Below are 27,335 nucleotides of genomic sequence, written 5' to 3'. Positions count from 1 at the left end.
TTGTGACCAAACAAATGGAATAAATTACACAACTGGAGTAAATTACTGATTTTTCCTCTGGAAGCCATTTGGATTAAAATGTATTTATGTGAAGCAAAGAAATGAAACGGGGTTGTAATAAAAGTTAATTGACAGCGTTATGGTTGAGATATTCAATATCCAGATGTACCATTTTTCAAGGGTAGGTGTGTGTTCTTTTATTTGTCTTTGAACCATAAAAGAAATAAAAAAACAAGTTGGTGGTCCTTAATGATATTTGTTGTATTGCCAAAAAGTAGCTAGACTTTTATAGGAACAATCTGTTGAACTGTACTTATTGTACAACTTCACAATACAGGGATTTTAATATTTGCTAGTTCTTGTGCACATATAGATTCAAGATTAAAAATGGATTTTGAAGAGCATTGTATGAGAGGATAATGAGTAATATAAAGATCTATAGTTTTGGAAGTAAATCAAGTTTTTGTGTGGGAGGATAGGATTCATCACCTCTGGTTAAATTCAGTTATTCAGGTCCATTAGTGAATTTATTCTCATGGTTGAAATATTGTGCTTCTCATGGTAGTCTCTCTTAACTGCAGCGAGTCTGTGGCTGTTTAGCGGTTTGCACTTCCATTGGATGAAACCACTGTGTCGATATTAAGCACACTGAATGTGGGAAGCTTTGGCAGCCACATTGTGGGAAAACTTGCGAATAAAGGAGTGTAGAATTTGTAAACAGCACGTTGGCCATGCATAAGTGTATGCTGACTAGCTTTAGTGACGTGGTATGAATATGGCTGCTTGTGCTAATTGATGTGAATTTTCTTTTTATTAGTGGCGCATGACTCAAGCATAACTGCGTAACTCGTGTGGTAACAGATCTTTACTACTGACTTTTCCTTTTCCTTTCAAAAATAGCTTAATTTGCTGAAATTTTATTGGTTATACAGGATGTTATGCAATAACACTATAATCTTTAGATCATTCTTCAGAGCCAGTAGCTAACGTCAAACTCACTATAGTGTTTTAACAAAGCTGGGGCCTAATTGCTACTGAAAACCGGATCCTAATTGCTACCGACAAGCATGAAGGTGCCGTTGTACTGAAAACAACTTGGCTGACAGCACTTAAATCCCACCTCCTAAATGGTTGTGATGGAGATTTTCAGGTGCGTTTGCTGGTACTCGCTGCCCTGCACACTTCCAACACACTCATCAGCTTATTATCAAGCTCTTCTTAACTGGGTCAGGTCATTTAGTATTGGGAAAAACACTTTAGGAATTTCTAGGAATTAAGCTGAAAACCCGTTAGCCCTGTGATCACCTGGAACGTAAGCTTGATGTAGATTTGTATAAAACAGTGCAGCCCAGTGGCTCAATGGTCTAAGTCCACGAGACTGTAAATAAAACATGTCTTTTCTCTATCCTTCAGATAATGCACTCCTCTCAACATGTTTAAGAGCCGGAGGAGTGATATTGCAGTGACCTCTGACCTCTTTGTGTTGACTTTGACTTTGTGCATATACTGACAGACACTGTCCTGTGACAGTTTACTTTTACTTTTTTTTTTTTTTTTTTTTTTTTTTATCATCAGATACAGATTTGGAGCAAATATCCCTGGGTTCTCTTAGAGACAGCAGAGCTTTTGTCTTTTATTTTGGAGGTTTTTCTTCCTTCCTGGAAAACAGTCAAGCTGTAGTGCAGACATTTTAGGGTAAGGTATTAAGCTGTGGTGCAGAGGTGCCAATGTTTATGATTTAGCCATGACATTTAAATTTTTTTTTTAACCCCTTACAATGGCGCTATGTCAGACATGAAAACTAAGCTTTTCTGCTTTGCAATTAAAGCAGAGGTCAGACCAAACATGAATAAATAAATGGTGGAAACATGAATTCATCTGGTGGAAAATCCACTGAAGGGGAAAGGACGTGGGATGTGAAAGACTGATTTGCAATCACTTTAGCTTTGCTCCTACTTTACCTAGGTGAACTTTGACCTGCGAATTTGCAAACCTCAGTCTTGTGAGCCAGTAGAAAACAAAAAGATTATTTTGCATTTCTGTCTGGATAAACAAATTGTTTAATAATAAAATCGCAGGGTAAAATGTAAGGTGTGTTGCCATTTAATATTTTTCTTCAGTATGTATCGCATAGGTCTATTTAATAATTGCCTCTTTATGTATTGAGTGTTCCTGCTTGCTTGATAGTTTCCTTTCTTGTCAGTAATAAAAGTACAAAAGTGAAGTTTTTAGGTCTGCATACTTATTATATTATAAAATTGTATACTTTATTATTGTGTGTAATATAATATAGATGTGGAGCTGACTGCTGATCATATGTGCACTTGTAATTCTTTAATTCTGTAATAATTGTATAAAATGAGCTTATACACTCAGCTGGTTGCTTATAAATCCAAAAATTTCTGCAGATTGCAGTTAAGTATCAGTTCACTCACTGCATATTGTATCATTTATACTGTTAGCATGGAGCCGTCCCGTCCACCAGCATACGCTAGGGCTTTTGTGGTAAACTTGTGTTTTTTTTCTCTGCCTGCTAGGATTTACTTGTTAGGAAAGTTGGTACCTCTGTGTGAAAGCCAGTTGCATCGTGTGCGTTCTTTCAAATGTAGCTTTTGGCTTTGTTAAGATGGTTGTTTGTCCTCAGTTGCCAATTAAGAGAATTTCTCTTATTATTGGCAGTGATTTAGCATGAGAGGTTCACTAGTCTCGGTGAAAGCATGTGTAAGTTGGTAACTGTTGAGCGACAGGAGAGACTAATGGGTGTGAATTGACAACGGTTAAATTAGGGAGAAAAAATGGGGGGGAGAAAAGGGTGCATCCAAGTATCCATTGAGAGCAGTGGAAGAAATAATTATTTACACAGAACTTCCTTTCAATGAAGCTGCTCTCCGAAATATTCCAGACTTTTAGCTTCATAGCAGTCAAACACCACTGTTTAAGTATTTTGTCATATTTAAGAGTGTGTGTGTGTTGTGTGTCGCAGGTTTGCACTGGGGGATTCTCGGAGACCCCTGCATGAAACCGCTGCCCTCGTTGAAGACATCGTGCACACGCAACTCATCAATATGGTAAGCTTATTTAAATGACGTGAAACACTTGATCACACAGCAATTATGGCGTTTTTGAGGATATTTTCGGAGTCGTACAGCCTTGTTATTCTCTTTCAAGATACATTCGCTAGCACGCCTTTATGAGAACAACTGACGTGACACTCCAGAACTGTTGCACTGCATGACAAAGTCGTTTTACATTTTTGCATCTGGGAAATGGTTTAAGGGCTCTCTGTAATTAAGTATAAATAGTATGAGAGCAAGCAGCCTCTTTCCTCCACTGCACTACAGCGAGCATTCAGAAATGTCAGCCGCCTCCCAAACTTTCCCAGCAGCCCTGCCCTGTGAAACGGGGCTCACAGTCACTCCGAGATACAAAAAAATGGACAAAGTGAAGTAAATAATTCTGCTTTTCAAAGCTAACTGCTTTCATTGCTTAGATAAACACCGTTACGCCCCTACTTGCACCTTGTCATGCGTTTACCGCAAGCACATGAAAACGCTGACTGTAGTGGCCTACGGCCTCCCTCATCAAAGAAACCTCATGTGAAGCAACAGCTCTGCTGTTTATGTAGGGAATATCATGGCCAGAAATAATTAACCTTCAGTATATTACCCTCCGTAATGGTGGGATTGGTGCAGTCCGCATTGTCAAAAGAGAAACATGTCAGAGTTCCAAAGTTAGTACACCCGCAAAGAGTTATGTCCAAGACGGCCAAGCAGGCAGCTGTGACACACGCTGTCGTTTTAACCTTTCACCCCATAACTCCACGGTGCCCTGCCTTGCTACGAGGAGAAAAGTAGCTCTTAACATTCATTGCTTTGACCTTTAGCCCAGTGAGTCAGAGGGCTCTTAAATCAGGCCTCCGTGTGTGTTTGTGCGCTGCTGGGAAAAAGACAATTCAGCCCCTCCATCCTGCAGCTGCAGAACCCTGTCTTCAGGCTCCGCTTCTCATTTATGCTCTCCCAGTTGTTAAACACACAGTAGCTATTTTTTGCTATTGTATGTGTTTTGCGTGTTTCTGTTTTTCCTCCCTGAGCCAAACCACGGTATGGTTTCTGAAATCGCTGTGGAAAAGCAGAGTTTAATATGAAAGTGTTTCAGGGGTCCAAGCCCATGTCATATCAAACATCATATTTATGCATCATGCTGTTGTCCCGCTGCTGTACTGTGGAGAATTCTGGGACATCATGGCATCAACAGGATGGCAAACTCAACTAGAGTGATCACACTTGGCTTTTGGAGTCAAATTGTGGATCTGATTCCAGCTCCTTTTGTGAGTTTCTCCTGAGATGAAGTAGGGCCCACAAGTCTGTGTCCATTGCCAAGAGCTGTTTGATTCCAGATATGAAGCATAATGCAAACTTCTACTCAGTTCATTCTTCTTTTTTTAAGTCTGAAACAAATCAATTCTTTGTAGTTGTTGGGGAAATTGTATGAAATTGAAATATATTTGAATATCCTGTTGGTGCAGCATCTCTTTTATTTGTCTTTTGTTCATTTTATTCAGATACTACAGCAAGATCCTGAAGTAAAGAGCTCTGTGTGCTTAAATCAGTAGAGCTACTGCTATCAGTAATAACAACAAGCTTTTATTCAGTGCATCACTGCACAATGATGTAACCTTGCTTGAAAAATAATTATAGCACAGTGCTGTTGAATTCTCGAATCTGATTGGTCAGAACAATTTCTGTAACACTAGTGCCGACTAATTCAAATCACGTGTTTATGAATGTGCTTGTTCTATGTTATCGTTTCTATAGTAACAACTCATTCACAGGGACTTTTATTATGTATTATAATAATAAACAAATATGTGTTGTTATTTAACAACCGTTGATTGAGTAACGTTTTCTGTAAGGAGATGTTTATGTAACATTTATGGAAGGAGTCTCCGGTGTCAGCGCTTTGTAACAGTAAGTTAGTTTTCCATCACGGGAGACTCTTCAGGACAGCGGACGTTATGGTTTCTCGGACAACACGGCAAGCTGTGTTTTCTGTCTTATTAACTCCTAGAGAGAAAACAGAGACTGCTGAGGGAATGACTGTCTGTGAATGATTACAGGATCTAATTTGTCTCACGGATGTGAAACGTAATTTTTAAAATGTAACTATAAATGGTTAAAAAAATCATCTGTCGTATAAGATGGCTAAAACACTTCTGGATATGCCGTTATATTAAAAATAATCAACTTTGGGGTTGTAACAGTAAATCCACTTTGCGTCGAGTCGCTATTATATTCCTATAAGAGCACATTATCCTGTCATTGATTATTTTTATAGCAGCACACCCCAGTGTGTTTTATAATTAACATTTTAATCGAAGCAGCTGGAATCTAAGCTTTATTTGTTTTGTACATTTAAGATGTAAAAGGTCTCACGTATAGTTAGATGCATGTAAATAACATTCATGACATTAACTCATTTTTGCAAAAAAAAAAAAATCCTGATAGTTCCAAGATCCTGATTAGTTTTGTTATCAGATGAAATAAAAGTCAGTCCCTCAGACCTTTGACCCGGCTGTAAGCTGTAAGACTCTTCGCATCTGTTTCGCCGTAAAGAGCAGATGCCACCCAGGCCACGGATGAAGCTGCCTTCTTTTACCTCACATCCGGACGCGTGCACTTTTGTCTTGTTCACTTAATGCATTAATGTTAACTGTCATCTGCTCGGACCATATTTTCTGACAGCGGCCAGTGCCAGACAGATTTATAGACGCGCTGGCTTTCAATCAGATGCACGGAACGTCTTGCATATTATAAATCACAGCACTTAAAAACTCTTGTGGAGCTTACTTGCCAAACATAAAAAGCCAGGACAGCCTAAAATAATTTACAGACTCCTCCCTGAGGACGTATAACTCTGTTCTGTAGATCCAAAGATACAGAGAGCACAGAGCACGTTAAACACGAGAATGATAAAGCTGTAACTAGTGATGCACCGGAATGAAAATTCTTGACCTAAACTGACATTTCAGGCAAAAACTGAAATCCTAACCTTAGTTTGGGATTTTATTAATAAGTTTATTCCTTATATCTTGGCATACATTGTAATTTGATGTCCCTGATTTTCTAAGACAGATTTCACTGATAAGCTGTTGTTTTTTCATAGTAGCATTGGCTTAAGAAATTAAATACAGGAGTTTTAGCATTGGTTCTAAAATGTTTATTCATTTGTAGAGAATTTGTGATGTGTCAGAATGCTTGTGGTCAGAGACACTGATCAGGTACAGACGGTAAATTCGGGGCTAGTCTAATGGTGAACAGGTTGCTGGAGCAGTTTAAAAAAAAAACAAAATGGGTTATGTGTTTAATTAAATGTTATTTAACAAGTAGTACTGTTCCCATTTTTATAACACTTCTGGCAGTTTTACTCTTTCAAAAATGACACTTTCAATTTTTAGGTGGCTAAAATTCAATTGCATGTAACGTACATACAGTCAGCGCCTCAATTATTGGCACCCTTGGTAAAGATGAGGAAGAAAAAAAAAACTGATACACTGAAAATACGACACAAATCTCACCTTTAATTGAAGTAAAATTATTTTAAGTGCACTATACACAGAATTGATTCTAAATCTCTAATTCTGTGTGGCCAAAAATATGTGGACATCTGACCAATCACACCCACATGTGTTTGTTGAACATCCCATTCCAGATTTAGTCCCCCTTTGCTGTTATAATAAGTTCCACTCTTCTGGGAAGGCTTTCCACTAGATTTTTGGAGCGTGGCTGTTGGGATTTGCGCGTTCAGCCACAAGAGCACTAGTGAGGTCAGACACTGCTGTCGGGCGAGAAAGCCTGCTGTGTCAGCATTTCAGTTCATCCCAAAGGTGTTCAGAGGGGTTGAGGTCAGGACTCTGTGCTCGAGATTTTCCACTCCAACCTTGGCAAACCATGTCTCTGTAAAGCTTGCTTTGTGCTCAGGGGCATTGTCATGCTGGAACAGGTTTGAGCCTCTTAGTTCCAGTGAAGGGAAATTGTTATGCTACAGTGTACAAAGACATCCTGTACAATTCTGTGGCAATATTTTGGGGAAGGCCCATATATGGATGTGAAGATCAGGTGTCCACATACTTTTGCCCATATAGTGTAAATAAATAAATAATAATAAAAAACACCCTTATTTTTTTCTGTTTTTTTTTTTTCTTATTCTCTTCCATGACATGATCATCCATCCATGACTTCTTGTTTCACTGAAGTATAAATATGAGTGGCCAAATACGCTTAGTCACTAATCAATATGGGGAAGATTAAAGAATACACAAATGAAACGAGACAAAAGTCTGCTTATTTTCCTAAATCAGGGAATGGCTATTAAAATAGCTACACATCTGGAAATGACCATGTCAACTGTTTTGGCAATAATTAAGACGTTTAAAACAAACAGAGCTGTAACAAACCTGTCTTTAAGAGGACATAAGTGCATTCTGTGCCTGCATTTAGTGAGGAGAATGGATAGACAGGCAACAGTTGGTTATACAGAAAGAACCTAATCCCCACTGTTAAGTATGGTGGAGGATCTGTGAGGATATGGGACTGTTTTCCATCAAGGGCCCTGGGAACCTTGTTAGTAGATTTAAAATGAACATCTAGCTACCTTTGCCAAGAGGCTGTTGTGACTGCATATTCCAGCAAGATGAATGACCCAAAGTTTACGTCCAAATTCGCATGAAATGCTTCTATATAATCAAGCTTTGACATCCCACTCAGGACCTAAACCCCACTGAAACCTGTGAGGTGAGCTGAGTCCACATGAATGGACCTTGAACCCTGGTAGATGTGGAGATATTCTGGATTGAGGAGTGTTTCAGATTTCTTCCTGTTTATTCGCCACTCTCATTAAGTTTTATACAAGAAGTCTCTGTGATATTATTTCGGCAAAGCAGGATGCATAAAGTATTAATAGCAGGGGTGCCAATTGTTATGACACGTCATGACGCTTATAGGTGAGATATCTGTCAAATTTTCAGTGTGAGATTAAGCTACTTAACCACAAAGACATTTTATCATACCTTTTTTTTTAGACCCTTTTTAAACTCTATCAAGAGTGCCAATAATTTCGGATCCCAGTGTGGTAGCAGAACAACAGGCTTACAGTAGAACTGTCTTTTTTATTTCATTATTTTTTATATTTCCTTTGTTTATTTATTCCTTTTTTAACCTCATCACTCTCTAACTCCTCTGAGACAGCAGCTCTCTCATCGTCTGCGTTTCCTCCTAATCCACACTTGTTAATAATCTCTTCACTTTATTGTACCTCTTCAGGAAAGACTGCCTCTTTAGTATGTGAGCGTATGTAATACAACACTATTGGATATTTATTTTTGCAGCACTATAAATATCTTGCGGCTCTCAGCGGTAAGCACTAAACAGGGCATGATGGCGATAACCCTCAATTAATTCCCTGTTTCCTCTCTCTCCTGGATTTATTATTGTTTGGAGAGGCCAGGTGTAGCCGTGCCGAGTGGACTGTAATTGTGTTCATGCTACTTAGACGAAGACCGCAGTGGTAATAAACCAAATTACACAATAAATCCTTCCCAGATGGCCTGCAAAACATTTCACACTGCTTTGGTGGCGGAGACTCGGAGTGTGGAGTGTATTCCGCCCACACACTCACATGCGCACACAAATAAACGGCTTATCATCGAACACCTTGCGAGTTTTCACATGGCTTCTTGCTTGAACTTTCTTAAGCGTCAGGCATAAAAAGAGCTAAAGCTTATCAGTAATAAAGTTTTTTATAGTTGACCACTAACAGTAGTGACACAGCATGACAGTGATTTCTCTAGAGAGTTGAGATAAAGAGATAAAAATGGACTGAAGAAGCAATGTCTAGGACGGACCATTTCATTATACATGGTTCTTACACTCTGTTCCTCTGCTTCTTATCTAAGGTTCTTACACGTATTTGAGAAGGCTGTGTTGAGAGTTGACCTGGCATACAGACTTCCTGTATCCCAGCTGTTCACTTTTCTCAGGAAGCACTAACTGTACAGAAAGAGTCATGAACGCTGACTCATTACTTTCCTGTGAACTTCATTTCTGTGAGGTGGAAAAGTATGAAAACATACATACTCTATATTACTGTACATACTCAATATTACACAATATCTACTTAGAATTATGCATTTTCTAAAGAAGATGACATGAAGACAGCATTTGACATCATTACAGGAGCTATGAGAATATTTAAAAATGTTTTTTCATCATCTGTATAATGTTTCGCAAAACAACGTTTAATACTACGGTTTGGCAAACAGTTCAATATGCCAGCGTTCAATATTTTATTGAAATAGTCTAATGTTATGTAGTATTAAGTCAGTTCAAGTCAAGTGGGTTTTTATTGTCATTCCTTGATATAGCTTGTATACATTGGAATGAAATGCCATTTCTCCAGGACCATGATGCAACACATAACCATACAGCGGTACAGTACACAGCATACACAGTATCAGACGAGTGCAAAAATATTATATTATCCCTGTAGTCAAGTGGACCGCACATACTTACTTGACTGTGATGCTCAGAGCAGCTCATGCGGTTCATACACATCCTTTGTAAAACTTGAGCACTACAGATTGTCATTGCGAATGTGTTCTTTAGCAATTTGCTAGCGGATAGTCTGTAGCCTAATTTTTATATAACCCACTTTTAAGCCTGATAACAAATATTGTTAGGGCTAGGACAGTGTCTACAACATGCAGGTGAAGAGTTTTATTCCGTAACGTAGCTACATTTGATGCTACGTAGCTAGTCAGATCCTAGAAATGATCAACATAAAAAAAGGATTTGTTTTAAACACAGAATGATGAATGTCAGTCGATAACAAGTTTCCTCCATTGTAATGTTTTTGATTTTGTATTGAGCAGTGTGATACAGTAGTTGTTAATAGTATCATGATGACAGTACGTCCTTTTTTATTTATACATATGCATTTACTTATAGTATAACTACCTCCGATTTCCTCATCCCAGGTGATTGCCAGTCATAGTGTGTATGCAGGTATGTTCTCGAACTTTTTCTAACCTTGTGTGTTTTCTCCAGCATAGTTCTTGATAAGTTGGTGATTGAAAATCATTTTTTTTTTTTTTTTTTTTTTTGGCTATGGCTATGATTGCTTTCATCATATATGCCTAAACAGTCTAGAAAATACTATTCATGTTCACACTGAGATTTGAAGGCAAATGATGTAGTTTTGCATATTTTCCATGGTAGTGTTCAGAGACTGTCAATGGGATCCTTACACTGACCCCTAGTGCTTTTCACACACATTTCTGAGTGAGTGATGACTCCTACTACAGTATGAGCTTTGTAGGACCAAGCATCTTCACAATGATATTTAATGTCGGGTTTAAGATTAACAGAAGGTTTGCTTGCACAGAAATTCTGGCGTTTTATATATGTGCATGATATGATATAACACACATACACCTGTAAGAGCCTGATGTTTCTGCAGGCACGCTTCCACAGCCCTATTAATGCTTAAAGAAAATGGACAGAATATGAGTAATTCATTCTTGTAATGTGTGGAGGGAGAGAGCAGTTAATTCAGTGTGTGTCCTCCCCCAGACGTCTGTAGTCGTCTGATTTCACCCAGAAACCCAAACAGCACCGTGAAAAGACTTCACATTTTGCCTGCATGTGAAACAGAGTTCACTTGGCTGCTTCTTATAACGCCAGGTGCAAAAGTTGGCAGGCTCTGCTTTCATAGGCACTTATTCCTCCGGACGCTCTCCGCTTCCAGAGTTTCTATCAATCCCCTGGGCCTTGTTTTTTTGCTACGATGGCAATTTCATTATATGACTATTTCAACATGGCCTACTGTTGTAAATTTGATTAGGCCATGTGAAAATGACCAGCGCCTGTGTAGCTAATGAATAAAAGCATGAGTCTATTGTGCTTAGCAGCTTAATAACCGGTAGACAGGTGGTAAAGCTTGTTCTTGAAAGAGATTGTTCTTGAACTTGTTTAGAGTTTAGATGTAATGGGGAAAATGCTTGTTCCTTTTAACGGCTCATTTTAAATCTGAACACAGTATATGCACATCTTCTTCCTATCTTAAGGGAATTTTAACGCTTTGTTTTTATTATTACACGTTTAATTCAGTAAGGAAAAAAAAACAAGGTGTAATCCTAACCTTGTGGCATCCATGTTTCCTAAAACGACATCGTCTGCAGAATTTCAAATTCACATCTTCATTATTTGCAGGACAAACACGAGAAGTCCAAAGCGTCATTTCTCTGGATCAGGATGCTGGGGCTGAATAAAGGAACTTTGAGCAGCAAAACTCTCCAGGCCTGTTTTTGTTTATATATTCTGTTTACTCGGTTACATTTTTATTACATTTAGTTGCCTGTTTATCTTGTGGATTCTGCTTTCCACCTATGAACCTGATGGGTGGTCTGAGTTAATGATGATCCAGATATATTTAACTTCAGATTTTTTTTCTGAGCCAGTTAAGAACTGCTGAGGGGCTGCTCGAGTCCTCAGGTCGGTTTGAGTGTAATAGAAGTGTATTCATGCGCGTGGCCTGTGGTCGCTCTGGTTAGGAGGTTTTCTGCCAGGCCCAGACTGAAACGCAGCGCTGCTGGAGCCACCCCGAGCCCAGACACACTCCACCGTGAGCGATCGCTCACCGGATATTTGGAGTCAAAATGGTTTGGGTTGTGGAAGCATGCCTGTCATCTCTCGTCCAGGTGCTCGCACTGACATACATCAGAGGTTTGCGAATGCCTAGATCAATTAGTCTCTGCATTGCCAAGGCAGGATAAATGAGGGGTGTATTTTGCTTGAATATATGTTCTCGGTATCGTTTTTCCAAAGCGAGTGAGGAGCTTTACATCCTTGCTCCCTGTGCGGTCTCATCTTACTTAGCAGTAACTGATTGCTTTATCAAATTTATAAAGGCATATATATATATATATATATATATATATATATATATATATATATATATATATATATATATATATATATATATATATATGTATGTGTGTGTGTGTATGTATGTGTGTCTATATCTATATCTATCTATATATGTATGTGTGTATGTATGTGTGTGTATCTATCTATCTATCTATCTATATGTATATATGTATATATGTGTATATGTATATAATACGACTGTCAATTTCGTTCTTATTTACACTGAGTCAAAATTGTATAGGAGTTCATACAACGACTGCATCCACATTATTTGCAAATTCATTTATTTTTATGAATGTAGCTTTCTCATATCTCGGTGTAGCTTTATAAACTTACAGGCACGTTATTGAGGTTTAATAGTGTTGATGAATGTAGTAAAGGTCAGTGTGTGCCAGACGGCGAGCGCAGCAGGTGCCTTCATCATGTCCCGTGCTTTACAGCACAGTAATTCCTGTACTACACTGTTGCTCTCTTTGTGTCTCACGGAGTCGAAAATGGGAAACACTTGTTTTATTTACCCAACTGGCGAGCTCTCAGGGACGCTCAGTTTCGCAAAACATTGATAATGCCGCTTTCCAAACAACGTCATTAAACCGCAAAGAACAAGCAAAACATTTAATCAGTGCAAACGCTCTCGGAATTCCCGTTCCTCTGATAGCAAGCCTGCTTTGATAATTTCTAACATAATTGTTTATGACAAAAGTTTTCCCTCTTTTTTTTAATGTAATATTATCAAACAATGAGTCCAGTAGCAGCCCAGCGAGCACCGTACAGCCACAGCTAATAAAATGACCTGTTACACAGATCCCGTAAGCTGTAACAGTCTAATATAAGCTTATCAAACAAGGTTACCTGTGATATAATCCAGACACTGACACATGCAAAACATACACTAATTAAGTTTACATTGGAACCGTAATCATGTGTTTGAGTTGCCAAAGTTGATTTTAGAGCTATTTTTTATTTTTAAGGCTGTGCAGTCGAATAATCTGTCTGGGAGGTGAGTTATGCAAACGTGAAATGTCGTCGTTTTCTCTGCTTTCCAAGGAAATGGTTTAATTGTTGCTCACAAGCACGATGGGACTGGAACACTGCCCTGGTCTTCCGCTTACCTTTCCCCCGTATAATCAAATAATGGATTTCGTTTCAAAACAGAGCAGTAGCAGCACTGAGGAAATTATGTTCAGCCGGTTTGTTTATTTGACTTCTGCCATTCTGTTGCACGAGAGCCAGTCCTTTTTCTCCCACACTGTAATGTGACATGAACCAGCCCTCTGAGGCCAGCGTCACTTGAAAACGTGTGTTAATTAAAATGGATCCCTCTAATTAGGGCCCAGGGCTAGTGAGCTTCCTCCAGCGCACTACGCTTACATACTTCTATACTCGCTAGGAGGCTTGTACACTGATTGCACTGATTTAGTGAACTCTTTAGTCAAGGCTTATTTCAGACACTAATGCATTAGCTTTATTTCACACATAAAAAGGGGATTCAGAAGGGTTCTAGCCCTCATTTCCTAAAAGGAAAGACTTGCCTTGCTGAGGCCAAAGGTTAAGTTGACTAGACTGGTCATTAGTGTTTGTCCTTCTGCTCCTGTCTGCGCTCACGTCTGGCCATGGCTTCTACTGCAATATCAAAATGGAGAAAAACACTCTCCTTCTTATGAATGCCTGTGTAGTGTGATAGCTGAGGCATCCCAGAAATGGTAAAACAGTCCTTCGCCGCTCGAGTAAACTGTCAACAGAGCCCGCTTCTGAGCTGCTGGAAATAAACCACAGAGATCTCACTGTTCACCGAGCCTGTGAGCCATCCCAAATGAAATAACTCAGCCGACATCATTCAGCCCCGCAGCTCAGGAGACTGCTTTCATCGAGTGTAAAATTAGAGCAATTACCAAAATTAATCTGTTATTTCACCCAATCTGTTTGGTGAGCCAGCGACTTCAAATGGCAAGGAAAAGCTGGCTTTAAAAGGGCAGCTGAGGAAAAATAGGGACCAGGTCATTCCTCTTTCCTCTTAATTTGGGTTAAATCTGGTCAGAGCTGCCGTAGTTTCAGTTTTTATTTCGATTAACGCTAATAAAATAGATCATAAGGAAATCTCTGGGGGGGTAAATAGATTGAAAACTGGAACTGGAGCTTTAAAAATGAAATTAGATATATGAAATTAGATATCAGGGTGTAAACAGTGATCAACATGTTTTCTTCCTAAGTCACACAACGCAGTGTGATTAAAAAATATCCCTGTGCTTGCTGTTACAATTTGCAGTCACGTTGATTGGCTGGGGGGGGGGAATATCTTTTTCATATTTCTCTCAGATATTAAAGTGTTATAAGGCCCTTAATTGTGCCTCTCGTTTACTCCATGAGTAGGTGTAAGTGCAGAGGTAAATAATTTTATAATCCTGTAATAATATAAGTCTTTGTAAATAATAATTACCCAGACGAGTAGTGGCTGATTCTGAGCCTCGTTGGTGTTTGGGCTCGGTTACATTTGGAGAGTGAAGGATGAGAGGTGTACTTAAAGCCATTTTTGTCTATTAAAAACTATTTCCCTGTTAAATGGTGGGACAGATATGGCAGTCAGTCTGTCAACATTGGAAAGATGCCAGGCCAGAAAGAACTAAATGAAGCTCTCTGAGCTCGTACGTTTTTAAATGCTCGCCCTGTGATTGCATGTGTGAGGCCCATTCTACCTCCAAACTGCACGCTGAGATCCACATTTGCAAGCAAACATATTTTATGACCAACAAATGTTTACAATCCTCTAAGAATTGCTTGCATGTATTTCTAGATTCAGCCCCAGCCAAGGCAGATTGAAGGTCTACATTTTAATTAATGAAGTTCGGGATTTAAAAAAAATTATAATTATAGCCAGTTCCAGGAATAAAACAGGCATTACACCGCTGAAAAAAAAATAAATATAACTGATAGACCATGAGGATAAATATTTCTTTATTCTAATATCAGAAATTGCAGAATGCGTTTTTGGCCCATGTGTTTGTTCTTATGTTGTTCTACATTTTGATTTCATTGGTTTGCTTTTACTCAGAAATTGTAGACTGTTTCCTGGTGAGCATTTTAAGCATTAATATGTTTAAAAGCCTTTGTATCTGTGTTCTATTTCATGGAAAAAAACAGGATTATCCTCACTTTTTTACTTAAACGAGTCACAGGACTGCTGTTCAAAGCCGTTGTATGGACTTACTGTATATTTATATTCAAAATGGCAGGTTCCTCATTCAGAATTCCAGTGTTAACTAAATATATTGTTCAGACACATCCTACCTTTCATCTGAAAATATCCACATTGGTTGTCTTTTTCCCGTTTGCATGCATTTGTATTTTTGTCTCTTAAATCCTAAAGCGTATCTCAGATCATTACCTGTACTAATGAGGTCTTACAAAACCCTGCTGGTTTTAAATGGATTTAAATGACCGGTTTAACTTTACCCATTATGGTCATTTTCTTCCTGTTGTAAGTTTAGGGTTAAAAATATCGGTAAGTCGATACTGTAGTCTTTCCATAAAGTTCCTTATTTCCAAAGAGTTCATTTGATTTACTGATTTGTGTAGACAGCTATCATTTTCAGGCGAAGGTGACAGTGATGGATGAGGTGTTTCTGCTCTTTTTGGCAATAATATGAAATGGCTGTGTCTAAGCTTCATTCAGCCTCTCTCTCTCTCTCTCTCTCTCTCTCTCTCTCCTTTCCTCATGCTGGTAAAGATTGTTTCCATATGAATGTAACATCCCTGTGTACTTCTTTTAGCCATAACCCAATAAGGAAGATGAATAAGGCCATTATATTTTATAAAGTGTATGCAGTAGGTCTTGACACGTATTAATTACCACAACTCTCACGTATGAAGGTGAAACGTGTGTAGTGTCTTGTTTCTTTTTGACTGGCACAGGGATATTCATAGAATCTATTCAGAGATTTTACAAGACAGTCCAGAAGAAATTTGACACATTAACAGCATTGTAAAAACATTGTGGCAGGTTCCCTTACTGTTTTATATTTATGGTAGTTACTGAATAATATGTGTTAAGATTAATTTTAGGTTAAGTTTGCTTGTGATGCTATATTTCTTTTTGTTTTATTATTAGTATTATTTTGCAGTTCCCAGGGTGGGCACCTGGAAGGTGGCATTGATTAGCTGGGTGACTAACACTTATTTTCCAACTATTACCCCTCTTTTTGTGTTTATCCTGAAGGCAAGGACAGCTGTGCTGTCATATTTGAGTGCTGAGAAAGCAAAACAAACGCTACCTCTGCCAAAATTGTCTGAAGTTTATGGAGACCCTATGTGACTATGAAAGTGCTGCTCTCAAAAATATGCGGTTTTCTTATCAAGTCCCTCAAGGATTTTAAACAGCAGATGCTGTGACTCATTCATCTGACTTGCATTGACTGGCAGAACGTCGAATGAAAACATCTTAAGCGTGATCTTGTTGTCTGCTGACTGAAGCGTTTTGTTCAGAGCTGAAGTTTTTTTTTTTTTTAATGCTCCGTCTCTTTGTAGCTCCACCAGGCAGCCGAGGTGGCTCTCCTCCGAGGAGCCAGGGTCATATCGCCGGAGGATATCATCTTCCTCATGAGGAAAGACAAGGTAAAAAAGAACACACGAACGCACTCCTAGAGCACATTGCTAAAACAAACACGCCCAATGGCTCGTGCTAATGTCTGGTCTTGCAGTAAATGATAGCTGATTACTCCAGTATGCGGTATGATTGGAATCATTGGAACTTGTACAATCAGGCCTCCACCCTTGCATTGTGGAAGTAACTATAGTCTACTCTCTCTGCTTCATTGCTTTTCCTCTTGTGCCCCTTTCTTTTAGAAAAAATTGCGAAGACTCCTTAAGTACATGCAGTTTCGAGATTACAAATCCAAACTGATGAAAACCCTTGATGATGAAGAGCCACTGGACTCAGGTACACAGTAGATTCATAAATCATTTTTACTAGAGCAAAATATAGGCCACTTACATTTTAGCTCCAGGGTATGTTTATGACATTCTGCCTAGAAGAAGACATTTTTTTGAAACCGTTCCCCCCCCCTGCACCAACTGAATTTCACCATTCAGTAAGCGCTTTAAATGATGAAGGGATACATAATGATTGGAGTCAGCCAAGGTAATTTTGTATGCCACAGTCAATCAGCAAGAGTCATTACCAGAATGCAGGCGGAAGCTTTGGCATGCCTCCTCTTTGCATAGCGTTCCACCTCTCCCTCTGCTAGTTCTCCATCAATATCATAGTGAAACGAAGAACGAGAGAGGAAAATCATCCGCAAAGACGCTGCAGTGCCGTTTCATGTCATGATGAGTATCATTAGGATCTTTGCTCCTCATCTGGCCTGTAACTTGAGAGATGGAATAATGTTAAATGCGGCGTTCAGAGCGAGCGCTCCACGCAGTCGATTGAGAAGGAGTCTGCATGTCTGTGCGCGCAAATTCAGACTTTTTTTCCCCCATTTTTTCCACGAGAAGTCTGATGGGCTGCTCTGTTTAATGTTTTTGCTCCCCCAGCGTTTGTGTTGTGCTCAAATTGGCTCCGAAAAGGTTGACGTTTCCCCAAATGAACCTCCTCCTGTCAGGAAAACTGGATTTGGAAATACGTTTTTCTTACTTTGTTTTTTAGTGTTTTCCATAAAAGCATGGGTTGAGAGTAGAGCTCTGCTGGCATCCGTAGGCCCTCTTGCCCTGATTCCTCCCTGTGAGGCCTGAGGGAAGCACCACGGCCGTTCATGCTCTCTCGGCTGTGGTGTGTGTGGTGCGTGTGGTGCGTGTGTGGTGGCAGTGTCGGGGACACAGCAGAAGCGTGGCTGAAAGCAACCAGGCTGACTCTGACCACACTGTCTCTATCCTGACCCCTGCAGTAATTCCCCAAGCACTTTAGGCTATGAAAACCACTGTGAGGAGTGTTACACACTCCACACAGCCTAACCAGTATGCTCGCTGTGACCCACTGCTGCTACTGCTTGTCCTTTATTCCCCCTTTTCTTTTTCTGTACATCAGGAGCAAGACACACAATGCCTGAGATGTTCTTACAGCAGCAGATTGTGATTACGGCGCTATTAAAATATTACACTTAGTCAGAGTTGCCCATGTAACCTTTAGCATATGCTTAGATTTATTAAAGGAAGAATCCACCCTTTGATTTCTTTTATGATGAAATTTTGAGTTAACTTTTCTGGTTTGAAATTCTTTCATTGACAAGTTGGTTTAATTTCACATTGGGTAACAGTTTCCTACATTAACCACAGTGCTGTTCGACTTCCTGCTGATAGTGGCACCAGTGGGAATTCACCTCTCCCTAAAGACGACAATGCAGCAGCGCTTTAGTCTGTCAGACTCTCTAACCTGCTCATCTGTCCACTCTGTCCAAACAGATAAGGTTCCAACGCTTCAGTGTTCCTGCTAATACCACCATCAACGCCATTGTGCCTGTCATTTTGTAAATTGCCAACTAGACAAACCGAGTATCTTTCATAACTCAACTCAACAATGTTGTATAGCTACATTGCATTCTGGAACTTTGAGTCCATCGTTTATTGTCTTCACTCATTCATATGAAGTTAAACGTCACTGGAAAATGGTGAGTGAGATTATTAGGAGCTAATAGTGAGATCTGATCCCTAATGCGTTATCCCTTATATTTGAGATTATTGAAAATTTTTCTCCATTTAAACTCTACTGCTGCTTCCTGACAGAAATAACAATAGTACAGCATCAACCAAGAAATTAGCACCACAACCACTAATCACGTTATGAAGATTTCAATATAAACACATTTCGTGTGTTTCAGGGTGGGCCTGTGCGTTAAGAAAGCACAATAAAGGTAATATGGAGAATTCAGACGTGTCTATAAGAGGGGGAAAAGGTGAAAGGAATTTTATAGTAATGCATCTTAACTTGCGAAGTAAGTCATGTAAGCTTGAGTAAATTTCAGTAGTTTGTAAAATAGTCCAGTCCACATTTTTCTTTAGTGCCGAATTTTGTGGGTCATTGTTGGTGGATCAAAGATGGCATCTGTTTTTTTTCTCCTGTTTATTTTGGTAGATTTGAATGCTCTGTTTCATCACTGCAGATTAGTTTTGTTTACCATTCACCCAAACCAAGATTTTCCAAGCTCTTTTATTCCTGTAAACACACCACTGCATCAAATGGCAAATTTAGAATACATTTAGAAAACATTAAAGCCAAAAAATATAGTTCTAATTATGGGCATCAGCATATTTGTACCATTTGAAAGCAAGTTTACACAAAGTGGCATTTTTTTATTTTTTTTATTTTTATTTTTTTTACGTTTTGATTGAATTGCCCGTTTACATAGGAAGTCCACAATTATAGTTCTGTTCGAGGCTCAAGCCGTGCCAGCACCAGGAAATTCGAGCCCCATAAAAGTGCTGTTATTAAGGTGTCATGAGTCCTGTCTCCCTGATTAAACATTTTCTGAGGCTATTTATGTCATGTCAAGCAGACATTACTTCACAAAGATGCATTTGATCACTGCGTTTCCTCTCATTTAATTAACATTTCTTTCTATTCATTTTCCCAGCGCAATGCTGTAGGGATTTAATTAGCAGCAGCTCTCTGCATTTTGTAGAGTGAAAAGCGGTTTGTCTTGGTGGGCTGTATTAAGCCTTTGGGACTTGCAGCTGATTATGCCTGTTGAACTTAAGCCAGGAAGTGAGCAATCTTTGGAATGAAATGTAATAATGTTTAACATAACTTTACATTTAATATTTACCATAGTTTTGTTTGCTCAAATCAATTATTTTTATGCCCTTGTTATTCTACGTTATTCTACCTTCTCATTCTCATTTGCTAATAATTTCCTTGTAACTACACCTCATGCTTTGCTTCAGGACAGATTAAACAGCTAATGCAGCTAATAGTTATTAGACCAGTGACAGAGTGATGTAGAAAGTGTGTAGATATTGGCTCTATAAGCTGGAAAAGCCATTTTCTTCCGTGTGCATACATAGTACCAGGCAGTGTTCTAGCGCAGAGTTAGAAGAGATGACGGCTGAGTGGGCAGCGCCTCGGGCCCGTCCCATTACAGCTCAGGTGTAAACAAGGCCAGCTGGCCTGCAGATGTGGGCACCAGAGAGTCAGTAAGTGTGTGTGTGTGTGGGTGTGTGTGTGTGTCCACATCCAGACAAATTCTCCAGCAGCAGTGCCAACAAGAGGCAGAAGCTGGCGCTGGACTTCCTGGGCTCCATCGACCAGACAGGGGAATTCCTGACACTGCTAGAGGACGAGGAGGTGGATGAAGTCAAGCAGGAGAGGATGGAGGTGAGTGGGATGAAGAGCGCTGACAGGCCCTGATATATGCAGAGCTGAGAGAGAGAGAGCGAGAGAGCGAGAGAGAGAGAGAGTCTTCTTGTGGTCACAGAGAGAGCGCAAGTTGTGTAGGGTACCTGTATGATTAGACACAGGGTTTCTCATTTGGGAATCGGATCTCACTTCAACAAGGTGTTTATACATGTTAAATGCGCCCTCTGACCACAGGAACACTTGATAGTCTGTCTGCACCGAAAGAGTAGTTAAAGTGTTCAGGTTCCACTGAAGACAAGCAGCCAGACCTCAAAGGCCTGTCATAAGGTCCTTCTGTTTCTTTTTGTCCTTGTCCACTCATAGACTGAACATTTTAGCAGACTTTTCCACTGCAATGCTATATCCATCTACTTTCCATTGCACAGAGCCCGACATGCAAATTAGCAAAACTCAGGAAGGAGGTGAGAAAGTTTAGCCGTGGCTTGTCCATTGTCATTAGAAAGACAGTGTCAGTGTTTTTTTTTTTTTTTAGAACAAATGTTAACAAGGCAAAATTCTGGACACAGAGACTCATATGCCAAGCCCTCAACCTTTTGCAATCCCCAGCTCTCACTTGGCTCAGCACTATTCTAGAAGAAAAGTAAGGGAGCGTTCTATAACATCCGTTTGTCCTCACTCTGCCAATTGAAATAAAGGGCCATGACTGAAAGATGTAATTAACTGACTGAAGCAGGAACCGTGGACGTGTTCAGAAAATGGGGGGAGGTATCACCATGAGACTTTATATACCCTGTTTCAATTAAAACCAAGCCCGAGTCATTCTGGCTGTGGCCCAGAAAACCTGTGGTTTTCCCCCAAAACTTTGTTCCTACCGAGTGTTTTAATGGGTGTGTTTTAGCTATCAGGACGATCTTTTGGGGTATAAGCAACTGTATCCTTCTGGGCCTCCCACTTTGCACTGCTTATGAAGCCCCAGTGGAGCAGTTTTATGGCTTCCCCACAGTGCACTGAGCTGCTTTATCTTGGTGCACCCTCTGCTCCTTAGGCACTGTCAGCTCTGGCCAAAAAAAAAAAAAAAAAACATATTACGTGCATTTCCTTGAAAAGGACAGACAATTGGAATTTAATTTGACTGTGTCTAGTAATATGTCTCAAAGATTTTTTTGTTTTTTGGTCGTCTTTGTGCATTTCTCCAGTACTCACCAAGATTTCTTCAATATAGTTCCTATTTACAGTAAATGGCCCCTTTTCAAAGCATTCTGCTATATCCTCCATTGACTCTCCAAAGGTTTCTTGGTGATGTAAATATATTGCAACACTTGTGTAAATACCATGGACGCTATTTTACGGCATTTCCAAACCCACAGCTTATGGGCCAACCGTTTGGTGAATGCCCAGTCCTCTGAACTGGCAGCCATGACTGCCATGCATCAGGTCAGACAGGGTTATAATTTAGCCGCGCACTTATAGTCTTGATCAGACTGCGATGGCCTCTTTTTTTTGTCAATGGTATGTGGATAGGATTTCTTCAGGCAGACCATCAGTCTTCTCATGGACCCTCTAAGATCTCTTGACAATCTGTTATTTTCTTGGCTGCCTTCAGATGGGAATGCTTAAAAATCTCTTTGTCATGTTGTGTGGGATCTACATTGTTTTGGCATTAATGCTATGATGACAGCAGTCTTCAGAGAATGCTATTCTGGGACTCCGGGGAAATGTATTTTTCATATTTCACAATGGGTTTTGAACGTTCTCCATTATATTAGAACCTGTTTTTAACTCTCCATGTGCGATTGCATACAACTTATGTGCTATTTCCTTTTTACAGAAAACAAAGGACAGTTTCTTAATTATGCCACTTGGGTCAGTGGAAGCTTCAGGATTTATCAGAATGCACGTTTCTTTGCAAAATTACCTAACCTTATGAGGAACCAAAGAAATGAAATTTAAAAAAAAACAAAAAAAAAAAGCACCTTTATCACAGCATTGTGAACTTGTAATGGATTTTGGGAGTTGCCTCCTTCCTTCTCCTGCTGACTAGGATAATTGTGGTGCTTTAGGATATTATTCTGTGGTCTTCTCAAAGCCCTAAGTAGCATCAGGTGTCTTACTTGAATTCCCTTCAGTATAAGAATGTTTTGGTAAGAGCCATTAAAAGCAGCCCCCCGGCAGCATCCAGAGCCTCTCAACACTGACGCAGTGCCTGAGTAATTCTTAAGTATCCATACAGGCGTTTGATAGTGATTATGCAGAATGAAAATACTGCCTGAAAGTCTCTTCTACCCCTAGAACACCCCAGGTTGTCCCAGACATACAAATGAGGATTTGATGTTTCAGTCACTAGCAAGCTATCCAAAATGTATTTTGAGTCATGGCCTATGGAAGTCTCTATTACTCCTATCTCTAGTACAAATTGGCGATTCTCTTTATCCAGACCACACTGGCATAGCATGAAAGCACACAGGAGCCAAATCAAATATTTGTCAATGTTGAATCACACAGCTCTGCTTCAGTTGTGGGTATATTCTGGCTATTACCAGGTGAGTTTTGAAGTTTTGATTTAATCAGCAGCTAAACATAGTATTCAAATGCAAAATCCCCCTGCCACGCTTTTCCGTCAATGAGCCACAGTCATAACATTTCTCCTGTCTCTGGCTGACTGCTCGACAAGAGTTATTTAAGTTCAGTGGCTCCAGCGTCTATCGCTCTCGGCTCAATTTGGAGCCGAACGCAGACGCCGAGGCTGCTGCGAATTCCCCTTCTGCACTGCAAATGAGACTTCTGCTCGCCTGTTAGCGACACTAATAGAAATCACAGTTCCAGCACTCGGCGTCATTAATATGTATTTTCGAAGATGGAATTTCTAACGACTGCCAGCTAACTAAATAAAAAGGCTCCGGTTGGTTTGGGTGGGCTGAAAGTGATCTCTGCAGCCTCGTTTTGGGCGCTGAGCCCCGAGTTCGAGCTGGATGTCAGACTGTCCGCTGGCTGGAGGAGGAGATGCTGTGCAATGCCTCCCTCTGACCAGTCTACGAAGCCAGCGCTCTCTTGAACTGTGGAACAGTTGAACCTGAAGGACGCAGGTTTAAAGGGAGAGCCATAAACTATAAGCTGTTTTTAACAATGCGCTCCCTGCTAAACTCTGAAAGTCACTGCGGCTGTTAGGTTTGCCCTTTTTTTACAGCACCCATGCTGCTCGAAAGCTCAGATGGATTGCTCTGTGAATGTATGAAATTGGTCCAGAATAAGGAAATGTCTAATTATAGGTTCTGACCTGCAATTTAACAGGTTGAGCTGTAAATCTGAAGTGAGGCCTGTTTGGTTGCTATTAAGCGAGTTTGTTACAGCTCAGTGCTCTCTTAAAGTCTGTAAAGACAGTAGTTCTCTTGTCATGATATTCCACTGTGCCACGTGGCTCACGCTAATACTGACTGACTCTCAGATGTTGTATTTTGTATTTCAAGTTTGATATGACACTTAAATCACTGCCTATGTACAAGACCTCACGCTTTCTAAAAACAAAAAAACACAGCATGCCATCTGATTGCTCCATATGCCTGGCAGGGTGATGGAAGAGGTTATTACAGGAGGAACAGATAAGCACTTACAGGACTAACACTTACCCCCTGAATGAATCTATTGTGCCGTTGACCACATTGTACATCTTTATGTCAGGCAGTTAAGCCTTGATGACGTACATGACGATTGTGCCTGCTTGTACCATGATATTATTTGTAGATAACCCTTCCCTGCTGTAGTATTACAGGTCTTAACAATACAACGAGTGCAGTGTGTGTCTTATGTGTCAGTGTAGGCAGCATGCTTTTGTTGCACTGTCATATAAAGTGGTCTTCCATTCAATGCACTTGAGTACACCTACTTGAATGATTGATGATGTGATGAGCTGATCATTTTGTCGACTCTTTAATCTAGACTATTCCACGCCCCTCAGTGTGAGTTTCACTGTGACTCTGACTGGGAGTGGAGATTCCCTTCGTCTGAGTTCTCGGTAGTCGATGCACGTGCACGCTCTTTGATGCCTCCAGGTGCACAGTACTGTGTTTGGTTTTACAACATGACATTATGTAATTAGCCGCAAGTCACTCTCACATTTACCGGAGCTGTGGGAAGTGCTCTGTGAAATGTCAGCAAATCTGTGAGATAACAGCATTCTTTCTGAAGAAAAAATAATCCTTTTTTTTGCTATTTATCTGCAGAGACTTGAAAAACAGACAAGGAATATGGACTCGGCACAGTATGCTGATTTTTGTGAGAGCCGACAGCTCAGTTTTTGTAAGTATTCCTTGTGTCGCAAATACATACTGTACAACACTGCACTAAGTCTAAATGGCTTGCTGGTTGTGATATTAGACGGGAGGGCTAAAATTACCTATCAGTAGTTTAACAATGAAACTGTTAAACTAAATGTATGATATCACAAGTGGCATAATGAGAATGATGGGAAAAGCTATTACACACACACACTTAACGGTAGATTCATGATTTCTAATTTTTTTCCCCCCATTTTCTCCCCAATTTGGCCAACTGGCAATTCCCACCCACCAGCTAGCTCTCTCCATCATACAGCAGTTACCAACCAGGGAAAGTGAAGGCTAACACGCACTTCCTTCGAGGCACATGATGCCAGCCAAGCACATCTTTTGAAGTGCTGCTTGTGCTGCCTCACAGGGCAGCATAACACACACTGAAGAAAATGCTGTCTGCCCTCTTCCTCATACATGAGCTCACAGACGCCTATAATTGGCTCTCACTGTGATTGACAGGGGAGGGAGTATGCGCGATTCACTGGATTCAATGAGGGATTCATTGGAGTCTCTAGATAATAGGGTGGATGCTTTTCTGTTGCACCACTTGGGAGCCCCATGATTTTTAATTTTTAAGTGTTTAAATCTATAATGATCTACTGGGTTTATTGAATCTCTGAATACCAAACATGGCACGCAGAAACGTTGTAATGATTTTGTGGAGATCATGTCATTTCACTCCTATCAAGACTGTCACTGATAGGCTGCATGAATCTACAGCCTGGGCTAGAAAGAATTTAGCCCCAACCTTGCTTCAGCATACCATTTTGTGTCTCTTTCTTATCATAATTGGTGGTGCTGTTGCACTTTGTTCCGTAAAATTCCAATCTAATCTATGTTAAAAAGTATAAAAGTTAAAAAGTTAAACAGCAAATAATCAGATTTGGATGCCAAACACAAAACGTATATTGATGTCCTTTAATCACTGAAATCTTTTCATCTTCATACCAGCTGTCCCTGTTCCTACTGGTCATTGTAACTTGTCCCTATGCTATGCGGGATTACTTAAACGTGTTAATTCTATAGAATTTGGGCGCAGTCAATGTAGAGCTGTGTGTCTGGAGAGCTCCGAGGTTTAAGAGCATGACTGTGGGATGTGAACACACCACCACTGGTTTGTGAAGGCCACATTCCAGCACTAATAACATGTTGACTGGCTTTGGGCTTCACCAGTAACCATGCTCTCTCCTCTGGCACTGGCGTGTGTAACCCCGCTCTTCTCGCCTCGAGACCAGTGTGAAAGAACCAACACGCGCACAGGGAGTCATAAACCTATCAGAATAGCCCCAGTGCACATCCTCGTCAAATGCTGAGTAGACATAAAGCCTGCAAAGAATAAGGCTAATTATTTATATATTAAAAACGGATGCCTTTATATTTTCTTTTCCAGGCAGTTCAGTGCAAAAGTTTGCGTACCCCAGGCCAAAAGGAATAAGATAATAAATTCAATGTATAGCAGCAGAGTCAGACATTCAATGTTTTAGGTTTCACAGACGCTCCTTCATTATCAATTGTCAAGTAATGAGAAATGTTTATTTATGTCAGCATATTAATAATGGAAAAAGCAAAGTGAGCATTTGCATCTCATTTTCTGAATGTCATGTTAATAATCTGCTGACTTCTTTTGTGTCTGCTGAAGAGATTTTCCAATACTGATTTCCTAAAATAATTTTCTGTTGATTTTGCCGTATATTTTGGATTCTTTTCTTATTTCAGAAGCACCAGCTTTTACATTTTTAACTTGTTAGAATTTTATTTTTATTTTTAGATAAATTGTAAAATAGATATGCTCTGTCCTTTCCCCCATATTCCTAAAGCCTGGTGTTGCAAACCTTTATGCTTAACTTAAAATAGAACAATTCGGTTTCTAAAGATTCTTGTACCCGAGTGCTTCTCTGATGCTTGAATATAGTATATATCATGTTTAATGCTGTTATTTACCTATGACTTGTTTCTCTGACTCTATTTATTAAGCTAAGAAGCTCTCCAAATTTCGTGAGTGGTTGGACTGCAGCAGTCTGGACCTGAAGCCCAACGGGGTCTCCATGGAGATCCTGTCATATCTGGCCTATGAAACAGTTGCCCAGGTAAACTGCTGACTCTGCTTCTGTAATCTACTCTCAGAAAGAGCCTGAAGAGTGTAAGTTAACAGTCAGAAAGTGTTTGGAAGTGGCCTTTCTCTTCATAACTTCGTTCATAACACATTCACAAAACACTCATAGGCCACTCAACTAGGGCTGCATAATACATTGTTTGTCAGTTGCTATCTCCATATCGCCCTTGCAGTACTGATATTGCAGAAGCCTCCGAGGTTTCAGATAAGCCTCATGCAGAGGGCTTTGATAAATCGTGGCATTGGTGTGATCTAGCGATTCGACAAATCTAAAAATAACAAAGAATATCTAATAATAAAATGTATTATTCAAATTCAATTTTATAATAATCAGTTGTAGAAATATAAATTAATATTTGGTGGCACCATCCAAATTCACTTATTTAAATCTGCTTATTGAATGAAATGGGGGCAAAAATCATAAAAATTTCGACTTGTAAATTTTGATTTAAACTTTTAGTGGCACATTTCTCATTCCCATAATCAGACCTTGTAACAGCTCCTAACTCATTTCTTGTGCTGTCCTTATATATATATATATATATATATATATATATATATATATATATATATATATGTATAATGTGTGTGTGTGTATATATATATATATATATATATATATATATATATAT

General features: G+C 39.7%; 1 protein-coding gene across 4 annotated transcripts in view; it reads left to right on the top strand.

Annotated features, from left to right (window-relative positions):
- Nucleotides 1-27,335, top strand: part of supt3h (SPT3 homolog, SAGA and STAGA complex component) — an 83,778-nt gene that overhangs the window by 39,620 nt on the left and 16,823 nt on the right. For all 4 annotated transcript variants that reach the window (XM_026933978.3, XM_053237810.1, XM_053237809.1 and 1 more), the window contains exons 3-8: nucleotides 2,984-3,068; nucleotides 16,503-16,589; nucleotides 16,821-16,914; nucleotides 20,147-20,283; nucleotides 24,483-24,558; nucleotides 26,565-26,677. In XM_026933978.3, the coding sequence (XP_026789779.3) occupies nucleotides 2,984-3,068; nucleotides 16,503-16,589; nucleotides 16,821-16,914; nucleotides 20,147-20,283; nucleotides 24,483-24,558; nucleotides 26,565-26,677 (592 nt within the window). The remainder of the gene's footprint in view (nucleotides 1-2,983; nucleotides 3,069-16,502; nucleotides 16,590-16,820; nucleotides 16,915-20,146; nucleotides 20,284-24,482; nucleotides 24,559-26,564; nucleotides 26,678-27,335) is intronic.

The sequence above is a fragment of the Pangasianodon hypophthalmus genome, chromosome 10 (genome assembly GCF_027358585.1).
Source record: "Pangasianodon hypophthalmus isolate fPanHyp1 chromosome 10, fPanHyp1.pri, whole genome shotgun sequence".
Classification (NCBI taxonomy): Eukaryota; Metazoa; Chordata; class Actinopteri; order Siluriformes; family Pangasiidae; genus Pangasianodon; species Pangasianodon hypophthalmus.
Note: the sequence above shows the minus strand (reverse complement) of the source record. Positions and strands in the feature narration are given on the sequence as shown.